We start from the raw sequence: 18,623 nt of genomic DNA on the forward strand, positions 1-18,623 counted from the left end.
TCTCTGCTGATTAGCAGAGATGCGTCCGTAGCCGTAACTCTGCCCCCCTGTGTTAGTGATATATCCACACTTCTCAAACACAATGTTCTGGAACACATCACACAACTCTGCAAATGAGCACCTAATATGGACTACATGTACCATAATGCAAAGCATGAGAAACTGAAACAGAAACTGCAGACATGTCTTGAAATGGTCACTTCACCCTCTTGTCACATTTAATTAATTCTCACATGCACTGTCTTTACTTTTTTATCCAGAACAGAACAGCAGGATGGCAGTAGATGTGATCCCAGATTGTGGATGGATCTGGATGACTACAAAATGGCAGGCAACTACTTCCTGTGATGTATTTGCTGCCTCCCACTCCCTGTAAAACATTTCCTGTATGGAAAAATATGTTCCGGGTCATTTTCGGAATTTGCGGCCAAAAAGCGGAAGCTCCGATTACGGAGCGTACGGCCCGTGTGCGGAAACGCCGATCACGCGGCGTACGGCCCGTGTGCGGACCTCCCGCTCCGGAACCGGAAACTGCGTTTACGGGCCGTAAACTCCGAAAATGACCCGGAACACATAATTTCATTCAGGAAATGTTTTACAGGAAGTGGGAGGCAGGAAATACATCACAGGAAATAGTTTGCTGCCATTTTGTGTTCATTCTGAGTCATCCTCTATCACAGACAGATCCTCTGACATCCTGCTGCTCTCATCCTTCTTATTATCCCCATAATGGCTGAGGGTTACGAAGAGAAGGCACCCCCTTTCACTGAAAGTGAGTTGGACATCTTGGCTGAGGGGGTGCTGGCCAAATTTTCTCAGCTATATGGGGACCCTGAACACCAGCTGAGCAATGCAGCCCGGGCCAGGCTGTGGGCCAACATCGCCGAACGCTGCAGTGCAGTGGGAGTCCACACCAGGCGTGCGAGGGCATGCCGCAAGCGCTGGGAGGACCTAAAACGGTGGGCCCGGCACAAGGCTGAGGAGCTGGTGGGCCAGTCTTCCCAGCACCATGTGCATCGTCCTCGCCTATCCCCACTGTACAGGAGGGTCCTGCGATCAGCTTGGCCGACCCTCCATGCTCAGCTGGAGGAGCAGGAGCAGCAGGGACATGGTAAGTGCATCATATGCTAAATGTGTCTGGGAGTATGATGTGAGTGAAACAGTGCTGTACCATTGTGTGTCCGATGCCTCCATTCACAGATTCCGTGTCCATGCAGCAGTAACCAAGCTTAAAAAGGCACACTGTGGCATATGGACTGTACAGGGCAGAGTGCATTTTGGGAGTTGGAGTCTCGCCATGACAACTGGCTAAATGAGCCATATTTGTGCATTTGGACTGAAATCAGCTCTTCCCGCACCACTACAATTGGCACTAGGAAATCATGTGTGCATTGGATGAGCAATGGTACAGACACTGTCCTGTGTGCGCATGGCAGGCCAAAGGGTATTGGATGCTATGACTTGCATAGCATTTTTAGAGTGTGGGTTCCAATTGTGACAAAACATCATGTGGCATGGAGTCAAGACAGACTTTGACATCCTTTCATCACTCTTAAGCGCTTCTAAATTTACAAGGGGTGTTCACTGACAGACGTCTCAGCCTCAGTGGCCTGTTTCACATGTACAGGTAGCTATCACTAAATTCCCCCAGCGTTCAGCGGTGTACAGCATTACCATATCAGTCACCAAAGCCAATATGTGCCACTGGATTGTCAGTACATGTGTGGGGACAGCCAAAGGCTAGACTCACAATTTGGCTACAGAAATAGGCCAGAGCCTCAGTGCATGTGTGACCCACATTCGCCACTTGTTGTGTCCCATACAATGCTACAAAGCAGATGACACTTGTCCAGACCTTAAATAGCTGCGACTCCCTATGAATGGCCATAATCTGAGATTCTGGACTTCATGTTCTCCATTGGTGGACTGCTTTTGGAACCTACACATGTAGCTGTGGCAGGACACACAGATCCCTAGAATGCCAGGTTGAGGGTTGGCCAATACAGTCGTGTAAGCCACACACATCCACGTGAGATGGCCATGTCAGACTCAATCCAGGACCTGACGGTGAACATACACGTAATGTCAGCTCATAGACACTGACAACTATTGAGTGTGATCAGAGGAAAATAAGTCTGACCTTGGATCCTATGAATGTGTCTCGTCCTGCATGACACAAACATAACATTCGGATTTTGCTTACATTTCAGCAGGCACAGCTGGCGGAACAGAAGGGCAGCAGGACCTGGTCCGGAGCAAGAGGCCACCAGTTCGGCGGCGGCTACACCCACTTTCCACCAGCGAGGAAGAGGAGGATGAGGAGGGACCCTCAACATCAAGAGGCAAGGGGATTGCGCCCACCCAGACTGACAAGGGACACCCTGATGCTGGTGCCACATCCCAGGTGGAGGCTGCAGACATTGATTGGGGGGGGGGTGAACACGACACCTCGGACCATGAGGTGTTGGAGAGCAACTCTCCTCAGGATTCTTCACCTGTGGTCCCTGAAAAGGTGTCCTCGGGGCAGGCCAACAAACAATCTGGGCCTGCCATCAGCCCCTCCCTACCTCTAGAGTTCCCCATTCCATCGGGGGACCCAGCTGCATCCCCTGCAACCAGTCCCCCTCATCGTAGCCGCCAGCTCCCCAACATCATTGGCTCCGGACCTCAGGCACCACATCCCTCCTCTTCCCCCCAGGCCCCTCCCGGTGTTGTTCCTCCTGTGGCTGTGCCAGTGGACCTGATGTGGATGTGTGAGGGTCAGCCAGACATGTCCGCTCGCATCGCGCTACAAGTGTGTATGGAGGTACGCATGATGCGAGAGGACATGCTCCGATGTATGGCCACCCTCACCACCGCCATCAATTCACTGCCCGCAGCCATGTCGTCTGTTGTCTCCCCAATCCCTTCCCATACCACTGTCAATGTCTCCCCCTGTCCATTGCCCCACACTGTTTCCCCCCGTACTCCTCGTGTGGCACGAACCCAAGTGGTGCCTGTTCCTGCACCCGCCAGACGTGTGCCTGCATCGGACTCTGAGGATCTGGACATTGTGGTCCTAGAGGATGACCAGAAGGACACTTGACTTTAGACGTGAACAACTATTTCATTTTCCCCTTGTAAATAGACTGTTTTCCCTGACGCTCCCTGACGTGTTATATTTTTTTTGCCCCACCCCAATCCAGGTTCACATCTCCCTCTGCATTAAGATCTTCATTTGTTTTCCTTTCTCCCTTCCAAACGGACGGTTGTTCTTATGTACCTTCTCAAAATACAATTTGGAATACTCATAACTTCCACTTGTTTAACTTCATTCTGAATGTCTGGTTCTGAATATGGACACATATTTGATGGGTCATCTGCTATGCACATAATGGCTGGTTGCAACGATGGGTCACACTTGTAACTGTGTCACACACACACATACCTTCTCACATCTCCAGGCCACCTGCAACGTTACACAGGACATGATACACAACAGATGATTAGTTTTGGTAGGTGTTTATTTGGTGCACACACAAACACGTGATCACATTGTCCCGGGTTCCTGTCACTGGTGAGTGCGACGCCGCAATTTGGGGGGGGATGACCGCTCCGAGTGCTCAGGTCTGGCTCGCCGCCTACGTGGAGGTGGGTACTGTCCAAGGGACTGTCCAGGGTCATCCACATGTGCTGTGGCAGATGGTGTTTGCACACTTGATGGCTGTACAGGTGGTGGTGGTGGTTGTGCAGGTGGCGGGTGTGACAGTACAGGTGCTGGTGGTGGTGGTTGTGCAGGTGGCGGGTGTGACTGTACAGGTGGTGGTGGTGGTGGTTGTGCAGGTGGCGGGTGTGACAGTACAGGTGGTGTTGGTGGTGGTTGTGCAGGTGGCGGGTGTGACTGTACAGGGGGTGGTGGTGGTGGTTGTGCAGGTGGCGGGTGTGACAGTACAGGTGGTGGTGGTGGTGGTTGTGCAGGTGGCGGGTGTGACTGTACAGGTGGTGGTGTTGGTGGTGGTTGTGCAGGTGGCGGGAGTGACTGTACAGGTGGGGATGGTTGTGCAGGTGGCGGGAGTGACTGTACAGGGGGTGGTGTTGGGAGTGCCAGTTCAGCCCGCTGGTGTGGATGTCTCCCTTCGCTGTGTTGGTGTGCAGTTGGTACAGGTGTGGGGATGTGCTGTCCTGTGGGCAGATATGATGGCTCCCCTCCCTGCGTTGACCGTGAAGGGAAAGGTTGGCTCACTCTCAAAATGCCCTCCATCATCTTCATGGCCAAGGCATGGTGTCTTGCACTCTCGTCCCTCTGGATGGATAGCATGTCTCGCATATTTCTGGACATGTCCTGCCAAGTCCTATCCATCCTATCCAACACTTGGCTCAGCCTCTCCACCGCCTGAGGGAAGTGGACCATGTCCTGCAGGGAGTCCGACATGGTGGACAGGGTAGCCCCTATGGCACTAATGTCCTGCCTCACATCGCTCTGCTGTTGGAAGAAGTCCTGCTCCCACTGGTCATCACAGCCAGGTGCAGGCCCTCTCTGCAGCTGTCTGCCATGGATGGGATGTGCAGGTCCTACGGCAGGGGGTGGGGTGGGAGGTGTCAGCCTGTGGGCAGGTGAATGGTGCCCAGGGGATTCCAGCAGCACAACAGGGCTGGTACTACCCCCAGATGGTGGAGAGGCTGGCAGGGATACACTGTCTAGGGAAGAGTGGGTAGGGGAACCACCATGTTGGTCCTGGACGTGAGGACTGTGAGGGAGTGATGTCTGTGTTGTGATGCGTGTGTGCTGTGGCTGGTTTGCTCGAGTCTGGGGACAGGCCATGGTATGCCTGGGAGGAGGCGGAGGGACGTTGCTTGGCAGAGGAGTTGATGCCCTGACCGATTTAGCCAGTCTGGCACGATATCGCGCATTGCCATCTTCATCGTCAGACATGTAGTCCTCATCATCCACCAAGCAGAGGTCCTCAGGATATTCTTCCTCCTCCTCCTGAGCAGTGCTTGCAGCCGACATGACAGCTTGGAGGATCAGGGGATTCTCCCCTCTGATTCCACGTCGGCCCGCACTGGTCATAGGCCTGTCATCCTCGTCATCAGCATCCCCTGGAACAGAGGTTGCAACCGTATTAGGGATTGACCTTGTATGACATGTGGTGCAAAACAAGGGTTTGTATCAACTGTACTTTGCATCAACAGATGAGGATCATGTGACCTGTGTAGGGTACCACCACAAATGACAGCTCACACCATAGCACTGAGGGGTTACACAGATACAGGCAAACTCACCAGCTCCAGCCACAACTCTCTGTCCCTTGGTGTTCCCCCCTAGTGTCACCTGCTGGACCTGTCTCCTCACGGGCCTAGCTGTCCCTGAACCAGCAGCTGTAGAGGGAAGTGACAACATTCTCAATTATCTGCATCACCAATTGTCAGACAGGCACATGACACTCCTGATTTGTATTTCACTTTGTACACAACTGCTGATTACATGCAGAGGGGAATCAGGATCTCGGTCATGGCTTTGGAGTCGAAGCCAGTGACACACCTCATGCTAGAATTACCTGGAGGACGGCTGCGCGAGGGTTGGATGTCATACAGTCCCCGGGATGGTGCACGCTGCTGGGGTGTAATCCGGTCAGCATCTGTGATAAGACATACAGGTCTATATTTTTCAAGAAGAGATGGTAGCTCTGAGCCAACATGTCATTCTCAATGACCATTTGTGGGTAATCCAGAACGATGTGCAGCATGTTTAGCTCCTGAACTTTACATTTAGGCACCTGCTCACATGCAGCAGGTGCCAGCCGTTCCCTCCACACAGCAGTGACATCAATAAGATGACACATCAACAGACACCTCATGCTAGAATTACCTGGAGGACGGCTGCGCGAGGGTTGGATGTCATGCAGTCCCCGGGATGGTGCATGCTGCTGGGGTGTAATCTGGTCAGCATCTGTGATAAGACATACAGGTCTATATTTTGCAAGAAGAGATGGTAGCTCTGAGCCAACATGTCATTCTCAATGACCATTTGTGGGTAATCCAGAACGATGTGCAGCATGTTTAGCTCCTGAACTTTACATTTGGGCACCTGCTCACATCCAGCAGTTGCCAGCCGTTCCCTCCACACAGCAGTGACATCAATCAGATGACACATCAACAGACACCTCATGCTAGAATTACCTGAAGGACGGCCGCGCGAGGGTTGGATGTCATACAGTCCCCGGGATGGTGCACGCTGCTGGGGTGTAATCCGGTCAGCATCTGTGATAAGACATACAGGTCTATATTTTGCAAGAAGAGATGGTAGCTCTGAGCCAACATGTCATTCTCAATGACCATTTGTGGGTAATCCAGAACGATGTGCAGCATGTTTAGCTCCTGAACTTTACATTTAGGCACCTGCTCACATGCAGCAGTTGCCAGCCGTTCCCTCCACACAGCAGTGACATCAATCAGATGACACATCAACAGACACCTCATGCTAGAATTACCTGAGGGACGGCTGCGCGAGGGGTGAACAGCTGCAGCCAGGATGTCATTGAGTGCCCGGGATGGTGCACGCTGCTGGGGTGTAATCCGGTCAGCATCTGTGATAAGACATACAGGTCTATATTTTTCAAGAAGAGATGGTAGCTCTGAGCCAACATGTCATTCTCAATGACCATTTGTGGGTAATCCAGAACGATGTGCAGCATGTTTAGCTCCTGAACTTTACATTTGGGCACCTGCTCACATCCAGCAGTTGCCAGCCGTTCCCTCCACACAGCAGTGACATCAATCAGATGACACATCAACAGACACCTCATGCTAGAATTACCTGAAGGACGGCTGCGCGAGGGTTGGATGTCATACAGTCCCCGGGATGGTGCATGCTGCTGGGGTGTAATCCGGTCAGCATCTGTGATAAGACATACAGGTCTATATTTTGCAAGAAGAGATGGTAGCTCTGAGCCAACATGTCATTCTCAATGACCATTTGTGGGTAATCCAGAACGATGTGCAGCATGTTTAGCTCCTGAACTTTACATTTGGGCACCTGCTCACATCCAGCAGGTGCCAGCCGTTCCCTCCACACAGCAGTGACATCAATAAGATGACACATCAACAGACACCTCATGCTAGAATTACCTGGAGGACGGCTGCGCGAGGGTTGGATGTCATACAGTCCCCGGGATGGTGCATGCTGCTGGGGTGTAATCCGGTCAGCATCTGTGATAAGACATACAGGTCTATATTTTGCAACAAGAGATGGTAGCTCTGAGCCAACATGTCATTCTCAATGACCATTTGTGGGTAATCCAGAACTATGTGCAGCATGTTTAGCTCCTGAACTTTACATTTAGGCACCTGCTCACATGCAGCAGTTGCCAGCCGTTCCCTCCACACAGCAGTGACATCAATCAGATGACACATCAACAGACACACATGTATGAGAAGATGACTGATAGGAAGGGATAAATGACCCGGATTCCTCCCCATTACACTGCTATCACCTTTGCCATTCAGACTTACATATTTCCAGAGTCTCATGTTGTTTGTTGTCAAGTCAGAAAGGGTTTCATGTGTGAGATTTACAATTGTCAGGGACATGATGTTGCTCATTTGTGCTTCCCCACGCATGAAGTCACACATATTTGTATGAGAGAACACAGATGTCTTATGTCCATCCTTTGAGTGTCCTCTCTTTGCGTACTCTATTTCCCAGATCATGGTACTACTTAGCTGACGACGATTGGTGTCTTGTACAGCAGACATCCAAACCTCTTTTGTCAAACACTCACCTATACATGTGAATACAGTAGGAGAGGAGGCAAGCAGAATGCAACATTGCGGATAGGCTGAGAGGCTTTGATGCCTTCTGCCTGCACTGGATTAGCGTGTTGCTCTTCAGCCTAGTCATTTAGCAGGTGTAACTACATGAAGATTCACCTTAGCAGCCCCTACATTCATCTCAAAGGTACACTACTGGCATCAGTGTTGGCCTCAGCCATGCTATTTTCATCATGGTGTTTCCTATCATTGAATTGCAAGCCGGTTGTGTTTTGGTCACTTCATATGACTCATGGTACTATTGAATGTCCATTCTGCACTCACTTGGCATACATTTTGTGTCATCCTTTCATTAGCCACCAGGGTCTGATCTTGCATGGGTTCAAATGCCATATGTGAGCATATTGTGATGCAGGACAACAGTGTTGTAATACACATGCAACATACGGCGGACGTGAAAGGCACATTTCTTGAGCAGTCAGCCTGATATATTCTTGGGTTCCCCTCCCTTGGCCCAGCACCGGAACAGTGTGTGGGCCCTGAACAGATGTCACAGCCAACCTTGTAGCAGAAGTCAGTGTGTGTCTTTGATTCTGGGAGGACCTCGTTGTACCTACAATGATAAGTGTGTTTTGCTACTTAACATTCCGGCAGCCACATGTGATGCACTAGATTTCTGGCACAAAGGATGAGCACAAGCAGTTGTGGGCACCAGCGTAGCATTAGTGTGTTATACGTAATATCATGATTGCTCCCACATTACTTCGAATGGGCCCACTACCTGGATGCAACCAATATCACAATGACATGTCTACGGATCATGATGTGAGGTCCACTATCGTGTTTTGTTGATGGCCAACCCAGAAGCCAGACAATGTAAGTGGTACATGACCAGCTGTGTGGACTGGGCATTTGATCTATATTGGAAACATTCAAAGTTGGACAGTGTATGCATTGTCAATACTGATGACCCTGGGATCTCACTTGTTCAACATTGCCATATTTCAGTCAATTACTTTGATTGATTACGTCTACAGACACCATTACAACATAGTGGGGGCACCCTTTTGAGTAGTTGTGGCACTCGATGACAGGATTGGATTCCCAGGTCTGGTCCTGTTGCTGTAAAACATGTCATGTTCAGCAATTACGAAGGTTTGATGAGCCAAGACATGTAATATATTGTCTTCAGCTGTTCACAATTATAATTATCTAAAGGTGGATGTCCATTGACTACTCCAATAGTAATGCAGCGATTTTTACATCTCTGGTTGACTTTCATATGTGGGCACTACATGTCCCTCTGTCACTCCTGGCAATGCATGCATTTTGACCATCTCCTGGCCACTTTGACTTACCAGTCGGTGAGGGTGTACGGTGGCGATGCCTCCCAGTAGATGCAGGGACCTCCGCTACGGCAGTTGTCTGTGCTCTGGCTGAATGTGTCAATGGGTGAGAAGAGAGAAAACTAAACATCTGGAATATGTGCTGGTGGAACATTTCTGTGATTTCCCCATTTCTTCTGCATGCTAACAGTGTTTTGCAGTACTGCTGCTGACTGGGCAGGTAGGAGCAGTGGTGCATTGGGGTCGTAGTGGCGTGGCAGGGTGGGAAATTTACAACAGAATAGGTGTCTGACTTTTGGACCAGATGGTTCTCTCACCTTCTGCTTTGTGCTTTCAGCTTGCACGGGGTGATTTACTTCATAGAGATTTAGTGGCATGTTTCCACGCCCCTTGTAATACATTAACACCGCAGTTGCGTCACTTCTGTGTCACAGCGGTGGGGTAATACAGGTGACACATTTGGACGTATTCCCAATTTTTTTTTTTTTTTTATTATTTATTTATTTTTTTTAAATTTTTATTGAGGATTCATGTTACACTATAGCAATACAATATGAATACATTTTGACTAAATAAGAAAGCTGAATGAGGTATAAGCAAATTACAAAAATAGCCAAAACAAAATAAATAAAAAAACAAATATGGATGAAGCAAGAACAAGGCATGTAGAAGTCGGTTGACGAATTACATTTCTAGTGTCTAATTGAGATTGGAGGTTGTAAATCATAGAATGATGTGGCGTCGATGTTGATCTAGAAGTTAAGATACATATAGTAAAACAAAGAGCCATCTGCCACAATCAGAGGAAGAAAGAGAGCGAGAAGGAACGTATAGCTAATGAAGATATAAATATTAGAAGCCAGACGTAGCTATATTCTGAAAATCAGTAAGATTATGACAATCTACTAGTGCGCCAGGCAGCCACTGGTGCCCAAATCTTCAACCCCAATTCTCTTGATTTTTTCCCCTTAAGTTGATACAGAGCCGCCTCCACATTATGTATACCTAGAAATCTGGATAGCCACATTTGAAATGTTGGGGCCTGTGTATCTTTCCAAGCTGCTGAGATTAAGGTTCTGAGTACAGCAGTAGAGATGAAAATTAGTGCTTCAGACTTATTCCCAATGTTATGCATCTATGTTGATGCCTCACGGTGTGCGGGCCTGCGCAACATTAAACATGCATCAGCTGTGATTTTGCAGGGTGTGTGTTTATTTGGTGATGCCTCGTACAAGTGATGCATTGTAATTGACGGCATTTCACGTAGTCACTTTTCATAGGGTGTTGCCATGCAAACTTAAACCAGCTTGACGCACCTGTAATGAGTTGCCCTGAGCGTTAGGTGTAGGCGGTCCATGGACATAGTTGGAGTTGCGTCACACTTGCGACACTACTCCAGCAGAGCATCCCCCTGATGCCATCAGTTGCGACACCCATCTGACTATCCCAGCGCCACAGTGCACCGCATTGTCAATGTGACGCATCCGCGGTTGCACAAGAGTTGGATTGGGTGTGGCATTGTTACTGGGGCATCTCTGCTGTAATTTGTCAATTGCTACTTAGCATGCTGGTGTATTAATGCAACTGGACAGTGGCCATGTTTTCAGGAGTGGAGGAGGGATTTGCCATTTCCATCCCTAAGGATTGTGGGACTTGTAGTGCTACATACAGAGGGTGACACAGGAGTCTGTGACTTACGGATTAATTAATACACTTTGGACTACTTCCTTATTCACACTGACAGTGCAACACAGACCTTCTATTCATGCACTTTCACTTTTCATCCCACTTACCTGGTACCACGTAGCGGACGTCACTGACAGGCAGCCCATGGACCAAGTGGGGGTGTATGGTCGTCAGGATGTCCTCCTCCTGTGTGGTGAGGCGGATGCGTGGTCCAGATTGTGCGGCTGGGAGGATCTGTTGTAATTCCATCCTGGCGTATTTATCCTTTACCCTCAGCCGCTCATCCTGCCATTTCTTTTTGACGTCCTGCACAGTGCGCCTGTCCTCCCCCAATGCTGTGACAGCAGTGGCTAATTGCTGCCACAGGGCTGCCTTCTGGCTCCCACTGGTGCAGTAGGGTGGGAGTCCATAGAGGCGTTTATGGTGCCTCACAATGAACTCCACAAGCATGGTGGTCTCCTCTGCTGTGAAGTTCCGCTTTCTCTTCATGAGCTCCATTTTCTTGGCCGGTCTCTGCTTGGAAATCCAAACTGCGTGTGACCAAACCGGTGCCTTCACTGTGTGCTGCTTTTAAATGTTTTTTGTTGCTGGTCAATCTGTGTTAATTGGCTTCAGCTGGATCATGGTGGGGGATGGTAGGCACTAGCAACATGATGGCTAACTGGAGCTGTTGGCTGGGATTGGCTGGAGTGCGTCAGCTGATGCATGGTGGGGGATGGTAGGGACTTGAACAGGTGTTTCCCCTTGGCTCAAATGATCAATGGCAACAGTGATGTAGTCTGGTCCCAATTCTGATGTTCCGGCCCGAGAGCGGAATTTCCGGCCCGAGAGCGGAAATTCCGGCCCGAGAGCGGAGTTTCCGGCCCGAGAGCGGCTAATCCGCCCTTAAAGCGGAGTTTCCGGCCCGCATGCGGGCTTCCCGCTCCGGGCCCGGAAACTCCGCTCCGGGTGCGGAAAATCCGGCCCGGGTGCGGACGTAAGTTTAGTGGTCGTAAATGGATTCTGTGAATAGCAAAAGTCCTAAGTTCATTTTGTGAATCGCAAAAGTAGTAAGTTCATTCTGTGAATACCAGAAGTACTAGGTGCATTCTGTGAATACCAGAATGGTACTAAGTTTAGGATTTAGTCTTAAGTTTGTTCTGTGAATCGGGCCCATTGACTTTTGCAGCTTATTTATATCATTTACAAAGAACCAAATTCCAGCTAATCAGGAGATAGCACCCTTTAGAAAACTCCCAGCAGAGGCATCTTCCCTCGGATTTTCAAGCACTAGTAGGAATAGTCACTGCTCAGCAAGAAGGAGAGCATATGAGGGAAAAAGGGTGAGTCGCATGTAAATGTATGAAAGATATCAATAATGGAGAACGAGAGTTACACAAGTAACAAGTTTTTACTAAAGTATTAGATCTTTCAGGTTCTCATGCTTGAATCAGAAGAGTTAGCAGTAACACACCATATATTGTAAAATCATTTTATATACCCAAAAGCAGAGGGTGGGTACAAAATATCTCTCTAAGTAGAGCGAAACACTGTGTCAGGGGTTGCTTCTACTCATTCCAGGTTGTCTTAGTTGATATTTTACCAATTCAAAGCTATAATACTGTGCCTGGAATGGTAATTGGCTTTTGTCATTTTACAGCTCGGCATGGACAGCATTGTGCTAGTCCTGTGCTTAAAGACTTTGCTGTAGAAATGGCAAAAGACTTTGTCCGTTTCTATCTCGGCGTGGATGGCACTTTGCTAATCCTATCTTTAAAGACTTTCATAGAAAAGCAGACATTTGAGGTGAGCAGATCTAGAGTGTTGCTGGTGTTGAGAGTGCTCCATACAGGAGCTGCTTTCCACCTAAACTTGAGAACTACCCAGAGTTCTCTGCTTGTTTTTGTATATATATATAAATATATATATATATATATATATATTTTACCTACTGGTCGCCAGTAGGTAGATATAGTTAGGACCCATTTTCCATCGGAAATCCGCAACATTCTATTTGGAATAACTTTGGCGCCGATTGACGAATCTTCGCAAAATTTGCAAAACTTTTGGCAAGCTCCGGTCTGCTCCCATCCTGAAAGTTTCATGGTGATTCGTCAAGCTGGGGCTGAGAAAAAAGGGGTGTCCCAAAACGTGTTTTCCCCATGCAATTTCCCATAGGACCTTTAGCCGCAGCTACAGCCCGAACTGCTGAACGGAATTACACCAAATTTGGCAAAGAGGTAGCCCTTAGTTCAGACTCGTGCCTTTTGCTTAAATGGTGTAAATCCGTTCAGTAGTTCCTAAGAAAATGACATTTGAAAGTACATATATATCTATGGCCTCGGAGGGTCCGCGTACCCTAAGCGCACCCTGCCGTGCACGAGCTGTATTCTAATTGGCTGTCAACACTCCAAATCAGGAAGTGTAGAACCGAGGCACAAGAAACCTAAGAAACAAACGCGTAAAACGCAAAAAGGGGGCAGGGTAGAAACACCCCGACCCACTAGGCCTGCTCAGGGGGTCCCACAAGGACCCCCAGGGCCCAAAAAAGCTTTTATTTTAAAAAAATAATCGGCGAAATTCGCGTACCCAGCGCGAATTTCGGCCGATATTTTTTTTAAAAAATGAAGCGCGGGTTCCGTGCTTCGTTGCTATTTAGCCCCCGGGTGGGCCAAATCCCGGCCCACCAGGTACCTCCAATAAGCACCACGGAGCTGCGTTGCAGAGTATTGTAAAAAGGGGCGTGGCCTCTGAACACCTCTCTGCAACGCAGCTCCCTGGCGCATACTGGAGGTTCCTGGTGGACTAGTTGGCCCCCAGGGGACCTCAGGATTGAAGAGGAATTAATTCCCCAACTTTAAACGCGCCACAGGGCGTGTTTGCACACGTCACCTCAGGCCCCGCCCCCTTCCTTCACCATTGTGCAAATATTCCTCTAGAATCAGCCGAACTAAGAATTCCAATTTACTCACCTGTTATCAGGCGAGAACCCAGTGCTGCATCTTTTAGCCCAGCACTGACCCTGAAAAGTAATTCTAAGCGTACTTACAAGTAACCTTTCCTTCCATAGGAATCCATTTTTGGTTTTCAGCAGAAAAGTTTCTGTCTATTTTCACAAACTAAAAATATTCCTAAAAAATCGTCTGTATGACTTAAACACATTCTTTCAACTGTTTACAGGAGATTCACCGGTGCTGGATCCAGGATCCACCACTGAGTAAGAAATAGTAACAATAACACTACTAACCTGCTAAGTGAATTTTCTGCCATAGGATAACATTGGTGATTCTATGTGAAAAAATGTCTAAGTGTCAACTTTTAAAATACAATAATATTCCTTAAAAATCACTACTGTAACCAAAATGCTTTTACTCAACTGTTTACAGGAGATGTCCAAGGACTGAATCTAGGATCCAGTCCTGTGGTTGGAAAAGTAATCCATAAAGTAACTAATTGCATTTTTGACTAGAAATTCACATTGAGCTCAATGTTGCATTGTGTTTGAAATTGTGTTGCCCATTGCAACAACTGTAACTACTGTACTTAAAAGTCTATCGCCTATTTGCAAAGTATTTAAACTAAAGTAATTCATTCTGAGAAAGTATATTTTGTATTGTAATGTATAATGTAATTATAATGTAATTAAAAAAATAAAATATCTAAAAATAAATAGTTTAAAAAATGTAGTAAATCAGTATCAAAAAAATCAGTATAAGAATTAATACATTAAAAATTGTAATTTACAAAACATTTGAAATTCACTGAAAAACCATAGGTTTCAGGCCTGATATAGTTATGAATTAGCATTTAAAAAACCTTTGAAATTCACTGAAAAAACCATAGGTTTCATGCCTGATATAGTTAGGAATTAGCATTTAAAAAACCTTAGAAATGCACTGAAAAACCATAGGTTTTAGGGGTGTTATAGTTAGCTGGACATTTCACTCGAACAAAACCATTGAAATTCCTCCGATATAGTTAGTTGTACTAACTACACATCACGCGCCCGCAATCCACTGCTGATGATGTCACATATTACATCATTCATGACATGGTCAGTGACATCACTGATGACATCTCAAATGACATCACTGATGACATCACTGATGAAATCATCCAAGTGACAATCAGATACACCTCATCATACACTAGTATAACCTTTTATCACTCACTGTAAAATACAGAGTGCCAGATTTAAAACCATTGACACACCAATACAAGTTTCTAAACACCCACTCAGTGATTCCCAGATCTATACACACATCTAATCACTTACCTATAGATTCACTCATACATGCTGTCAATGATCAATAGAACACTATCAAATATACTTATACACCTATATCGACATTACACACCAGCACACATCCTAATCACTTATGAAGTCATCCTACTCACTTATGCAAACAATGGATCATACTTACTTTTACTTAGCTATACACTTATAAAAACACCACTTCATCTATTCATATAGATAAAAACTCATACTTAGTGTGTTATAAAATCACTATTACAAGTATACAGTTATCCAAACAGTCATTCATACAATCACTGAGTCTTATGTATACTTATTTATATACAACAACTGACACATACACTGGCTTATATTTTTCTAGTTTGTTGGACTTGTACCATTGAGACATATATTTGCTCATCGCCACACCCATAAAGATATTCACTCACCCAAACAACTGTTATAACATGTAGTGTTAACTTCAGATACCTACTGAATCAACTATTCACACATCTTTGGGCAGTCACCCCCCCCCCACCGAACCACACACACATTCACTCTCCCATACAAATACTCAGTTAACTAATCAATAACTAATATAGACTTTCACATAGCTAGTAACCAACTGGAGAAGCAGTTTACACAACAACTGACAAAGTGATACAGATATTCACACAGTTTAGTCACTATCCAATATATTTAGTGAGACACTATAAATTAGTCAAGTAAACAGTCAATCACACTGCTACTAAATCCTCCATCCAGATATTTATATTTATATGTCCACTCATTCTTCAATGCAAATTGCTATATATATAATACATATTTAAATAACGACCCAAACCACATTCACTGGATGATGTCCTGAGTGATGTCATCAGTGATGTCATTTGAGATGTCATCAGTGATGTCACTGACCATGTCATGAATGATGTAATATGTGACATCATCAGCAGTGGATTGTGGGCGCGCGAGATGTAGTTAGTACAACTAACTATATCGGAGGAATTTCAATGGTTTTGTTCAAGTGAAATGTCCAGCTAACGATAACCCCCCTAAAACCTATGGTTTTTTCAGTGAATTTATAAGGTTTTTTAAATGCTAATTCCTAACTATATCAGGCCTGAAACCTATGGTTTTTTCAGTCAATATATATATATATATTCACTGAAAAAACCATAGGTTTCAGGGGCGTTATAGTTAGCTGGACTTTTCACTCGTACAAAACCATTGAAGTTCCCCCATTATAGTTAGTTCAGCTAACTATAACTCGCGCGCCCGCAATGCACTGCTGATGACGTCACATATTACATCACTCATGACATGGTCAGTGACATCACTCGTGACATCACTGAACTTTGATCCTTGTTGGATGTACATGTTTTACTGAGAATGTCAGACTTCATTCTCACATGACTGAGAAAGATAATGTGAATTTACAGAAAATATGCTCTCAGTTAGCTTATAGATCACCTTCCAAACCTCTGTGGGAAAAGCATGAGAAAATAGTTTTCTCTCAAACATGATTCATGATATCACAGCAGAAGGCTTTTTCACATGGTAAAATCACCTTAGAACACACCACAATTCCTAAAATGAGTATGGTACCATCAACAAATGATTTATAATGTAACTAAAGTCTTAAAACCTTCAATACTTTTTAATGAGGTGCTATCATGTATATTGGTCCCAAGATGGCTGCCAACACTTCTTTGATGAAGTGCTGACAGCCAATCAGATCTCACGATGAGATGTGTGGTTAGGCTCCGCCCAGATATATATGTGATTTTACTTTTGATTTTCTCAGGAACTACTGAACGGATTTACACCATTTAAGCAAAAGGCACATGCCTGACCTGAGGACTACCTCTTTGCCAAATTTCAAGTAATTCTGTTCAGTCATTCGGGCTGTACCTTCGACTAAAGGTCCTATGGGAAAATGCATGGGGAAAACGCGTTTTGGGACCCCCCTTTTTTCTCAGCCCCCGCTTGACGAATCACCCCGAGACTTTCAGGGTAGGAGTTGAGCGGAGCGCCCCATTAGTTTTGAAAATTTCACGAAGATAAGTCAACCGGCGCCAAAGTTATTCAAAATAGAATTTTCAGATTTCCTATGGGAACTCGTTCCTAACTATAACTATCTACTGGTGACCGCCAGTAGATAATATATATACATGTATATATACATCCAAAAGAACAGTCCTGTTACCCTAACTGCCACAAAGGGTATCCACAGCACAGGTACGGACCACACCGGCACTAATAAATTTTTTGCAGATTTCTTTTATTCCATCATGGACACCACAGAATGTATCGGACCAGTGTCCGGCCAGACGTGTTTCGATCGCTCACAGCAATCTTGATCACATGACGCTATGGTGACGAATCACAGTTCATATTCAATGTGTGGCCAATCAAAACATAAGATTCGTCAGGTGACAGTGAAGGGACATAAAACACAGACTCCAATTTGGAAGACAATTTCACAATTAATGGTCACTGTCAAGAACGAGTCCAAAAATAGAGTATAATATAAATAGCAATAGATAAGAACAGTAGATATGTTTTAAAAAACAGTGGATATTATAAAAACCTTGCCCACAATTTAAACATGTAAAACATGTATGCTAAGATAAATTGTGGTAAGATGAAGAGATAAATGGAGCCTGTATATACATGATTGAATATCGTGATTATAAAACCATGTGTACAATAAATTACACTGTGATAAATATCACTGCTCAAATAAAGTGCAAGTGCAGCGAGTGCAGCTAGTTGTATCTAAATCACAAAAACAATCCCCATCTATAAGTACCGTTACACCTGATATGTTGAATGGGCAAGATATAAACATACTGTTCATGAAATTTTAATGGCTGTACACCCTATAAGTACAAAAACCGATGGACTAATTAATTTGCAATGTGAATCCAAATTGTGTGCAAAATGTGCAAGTGCAAAAAACAAACCCTAAAACCTTCAAGTGTACACAGATATATATAGTATAGGAGAGGCTGTGTAAAGGCGCATATTGGCAATGAAACACAACCAACAGGTTGTAATAAAAGTGCAAGTGCTAAGTTGTTAAAGAGCCTGTCCGACAAATATTAATAACCATAAAGCATTTAATTATAAATAGAATTAATCTGGTAAAAGCTAATATAGAGAATGCCAATGTGTAGCAGAAAGGCCCAGAAAAATATATACATGTAAAGCACTCAGCGATCAGGATGAAGAGACACTTGATCTTAAAGGAGCCTGGGATACAACACAGAATACTGGAAAAGAGAAACCTACCAAGACTGACAGTGCTGCAAGAAGTTGTGTAGGTCTTCACTTGTGTTGAGCCTGTTGGGTATCTTCATGTTGAGAGTCATGATAAAAAAAGTTGTCGCAGCTTCCGCTCTCTGTGGCCTCCCCGCATAGAGACAGGAATTGCCCCAAATACTGAATATTTCAGGTCATCAATTTTGTTCTATTGCACTGATTTAAAATGGCGGGCCACAGGATAATTAGGATCAGAATTAATAGTGACCCGCATGTGCTACACAATTCTGTTGTATACTGCAAGTTTGGTGCTGCCAATGTATTTAAGATGGCAAGTGCATCTAGCACGTACACAGCAAATT

The 18,623-nt window shown here is 45.6% G+C and overlaps 2 protein-coding genes and 2 long non-coding RNA genes across 4 annotated transcripts in view; 1 reads left to right on the forward strand and 3 right to left on the reverse strand.

The window, feature by feature from the left end:
* Positions 1 to 18,623, reverse strand: part of LOC146820749 (uncharacterized) — a 61,271-nt gene that overhangs the window by 20,428 nt on the left and 22,220 nt on the right. The gene's annotated exons all lie outside the window — the stretch shown is intronic.
* Positions 584 to 3,143, forward strand: LOC146820750 (uncharacterized). Its single transcript, XM_085609283.1, has 2 exons — positions 584 to 1,111; positions 2,211 to 3,143. The coding sequence occupies exons 1-2, from the start codon at positions 730 to 732 to the stop codon at positions 3,083 to 3,085; spliced, it is 1,257 nt and encodes a 418-aa protein (XP_085465409.1). The 5' UTR covers positions 584 to 729; the 3' UTR covers positions 3,086 to 3,143.
* Positions 3,487 to 5,352, reverse strand: LOC146820751 (uncharacterized). Its single transcript, XM_085609284.1, has 2 exons — positions 5,263 to 5,352; positions 3,487 to 5,079 (listed from the first exon to the last, which is right to left on the reverse strand). The coding sequence occupies exon 2, from the start codon at positions 5,048 to 5,050 to the stop codon at positions 3,551 to 3,553; it is 1,500 nt and encodes a 499-aa protein (XP_085465410.1). The 5' UTR covers positions 5,051 to 5,079; positions 5,263 to 5,352; the 3' UTR covers positions 3,487 to 3,550.
* LOC146820752 (uncharacterized) lies at positions 6,160 to 6,880 on the reverse strand. The gene is made up of 3 exons (XR_014962613.1): positions 6,797 to 6,880; positions 6,471 to 6,566; positions 6,160 to 6,240 (listed from the first exon to the last, which is right to left on the reverse strand). It is a non-coding gene; the product is annotated as an uncharacterized LOC146820752 (long non-coding RNA).

The sequence above is a fragment of the Triturus cristatus genome, chromosome 6 (assembly GCF_964204655.1).
Source record: "Triturus cristatus chromosome 6, aTriCri1.1, whole genome shotgun sequence".
Classification (NCBI taxonomy): Eukaryota; Metazoa; Chordata; class Amphibia; order Caudata; family Salamandridae; genus Triturus; species Triturus cristatus.

Bases quoted from the DNA above. Each gene is read 5' to 3' on its own strand.
- LOC146820751 (XM_085609284.1), bottom strand. From the start codon at position 5,050: ATGACCAGTGCGGGCCGACGTGGAATCAGAGGGGAGAATCCCCTGATC.
- LOC146820750 (XM_085609283.1), top strand. From the start codon at position 730: ATGGCTGAGGGTTACGAAGAGAAGGCACCCCCTTTCACTGAAAGTGAG. The intron at 1,112-2,210 runs GTAAGTGCATCA...CTTACATTTCAG, and splicing joins GCAGGAGCAGCAGGGACATG to CAGGCACAGCTGGCGGAACA.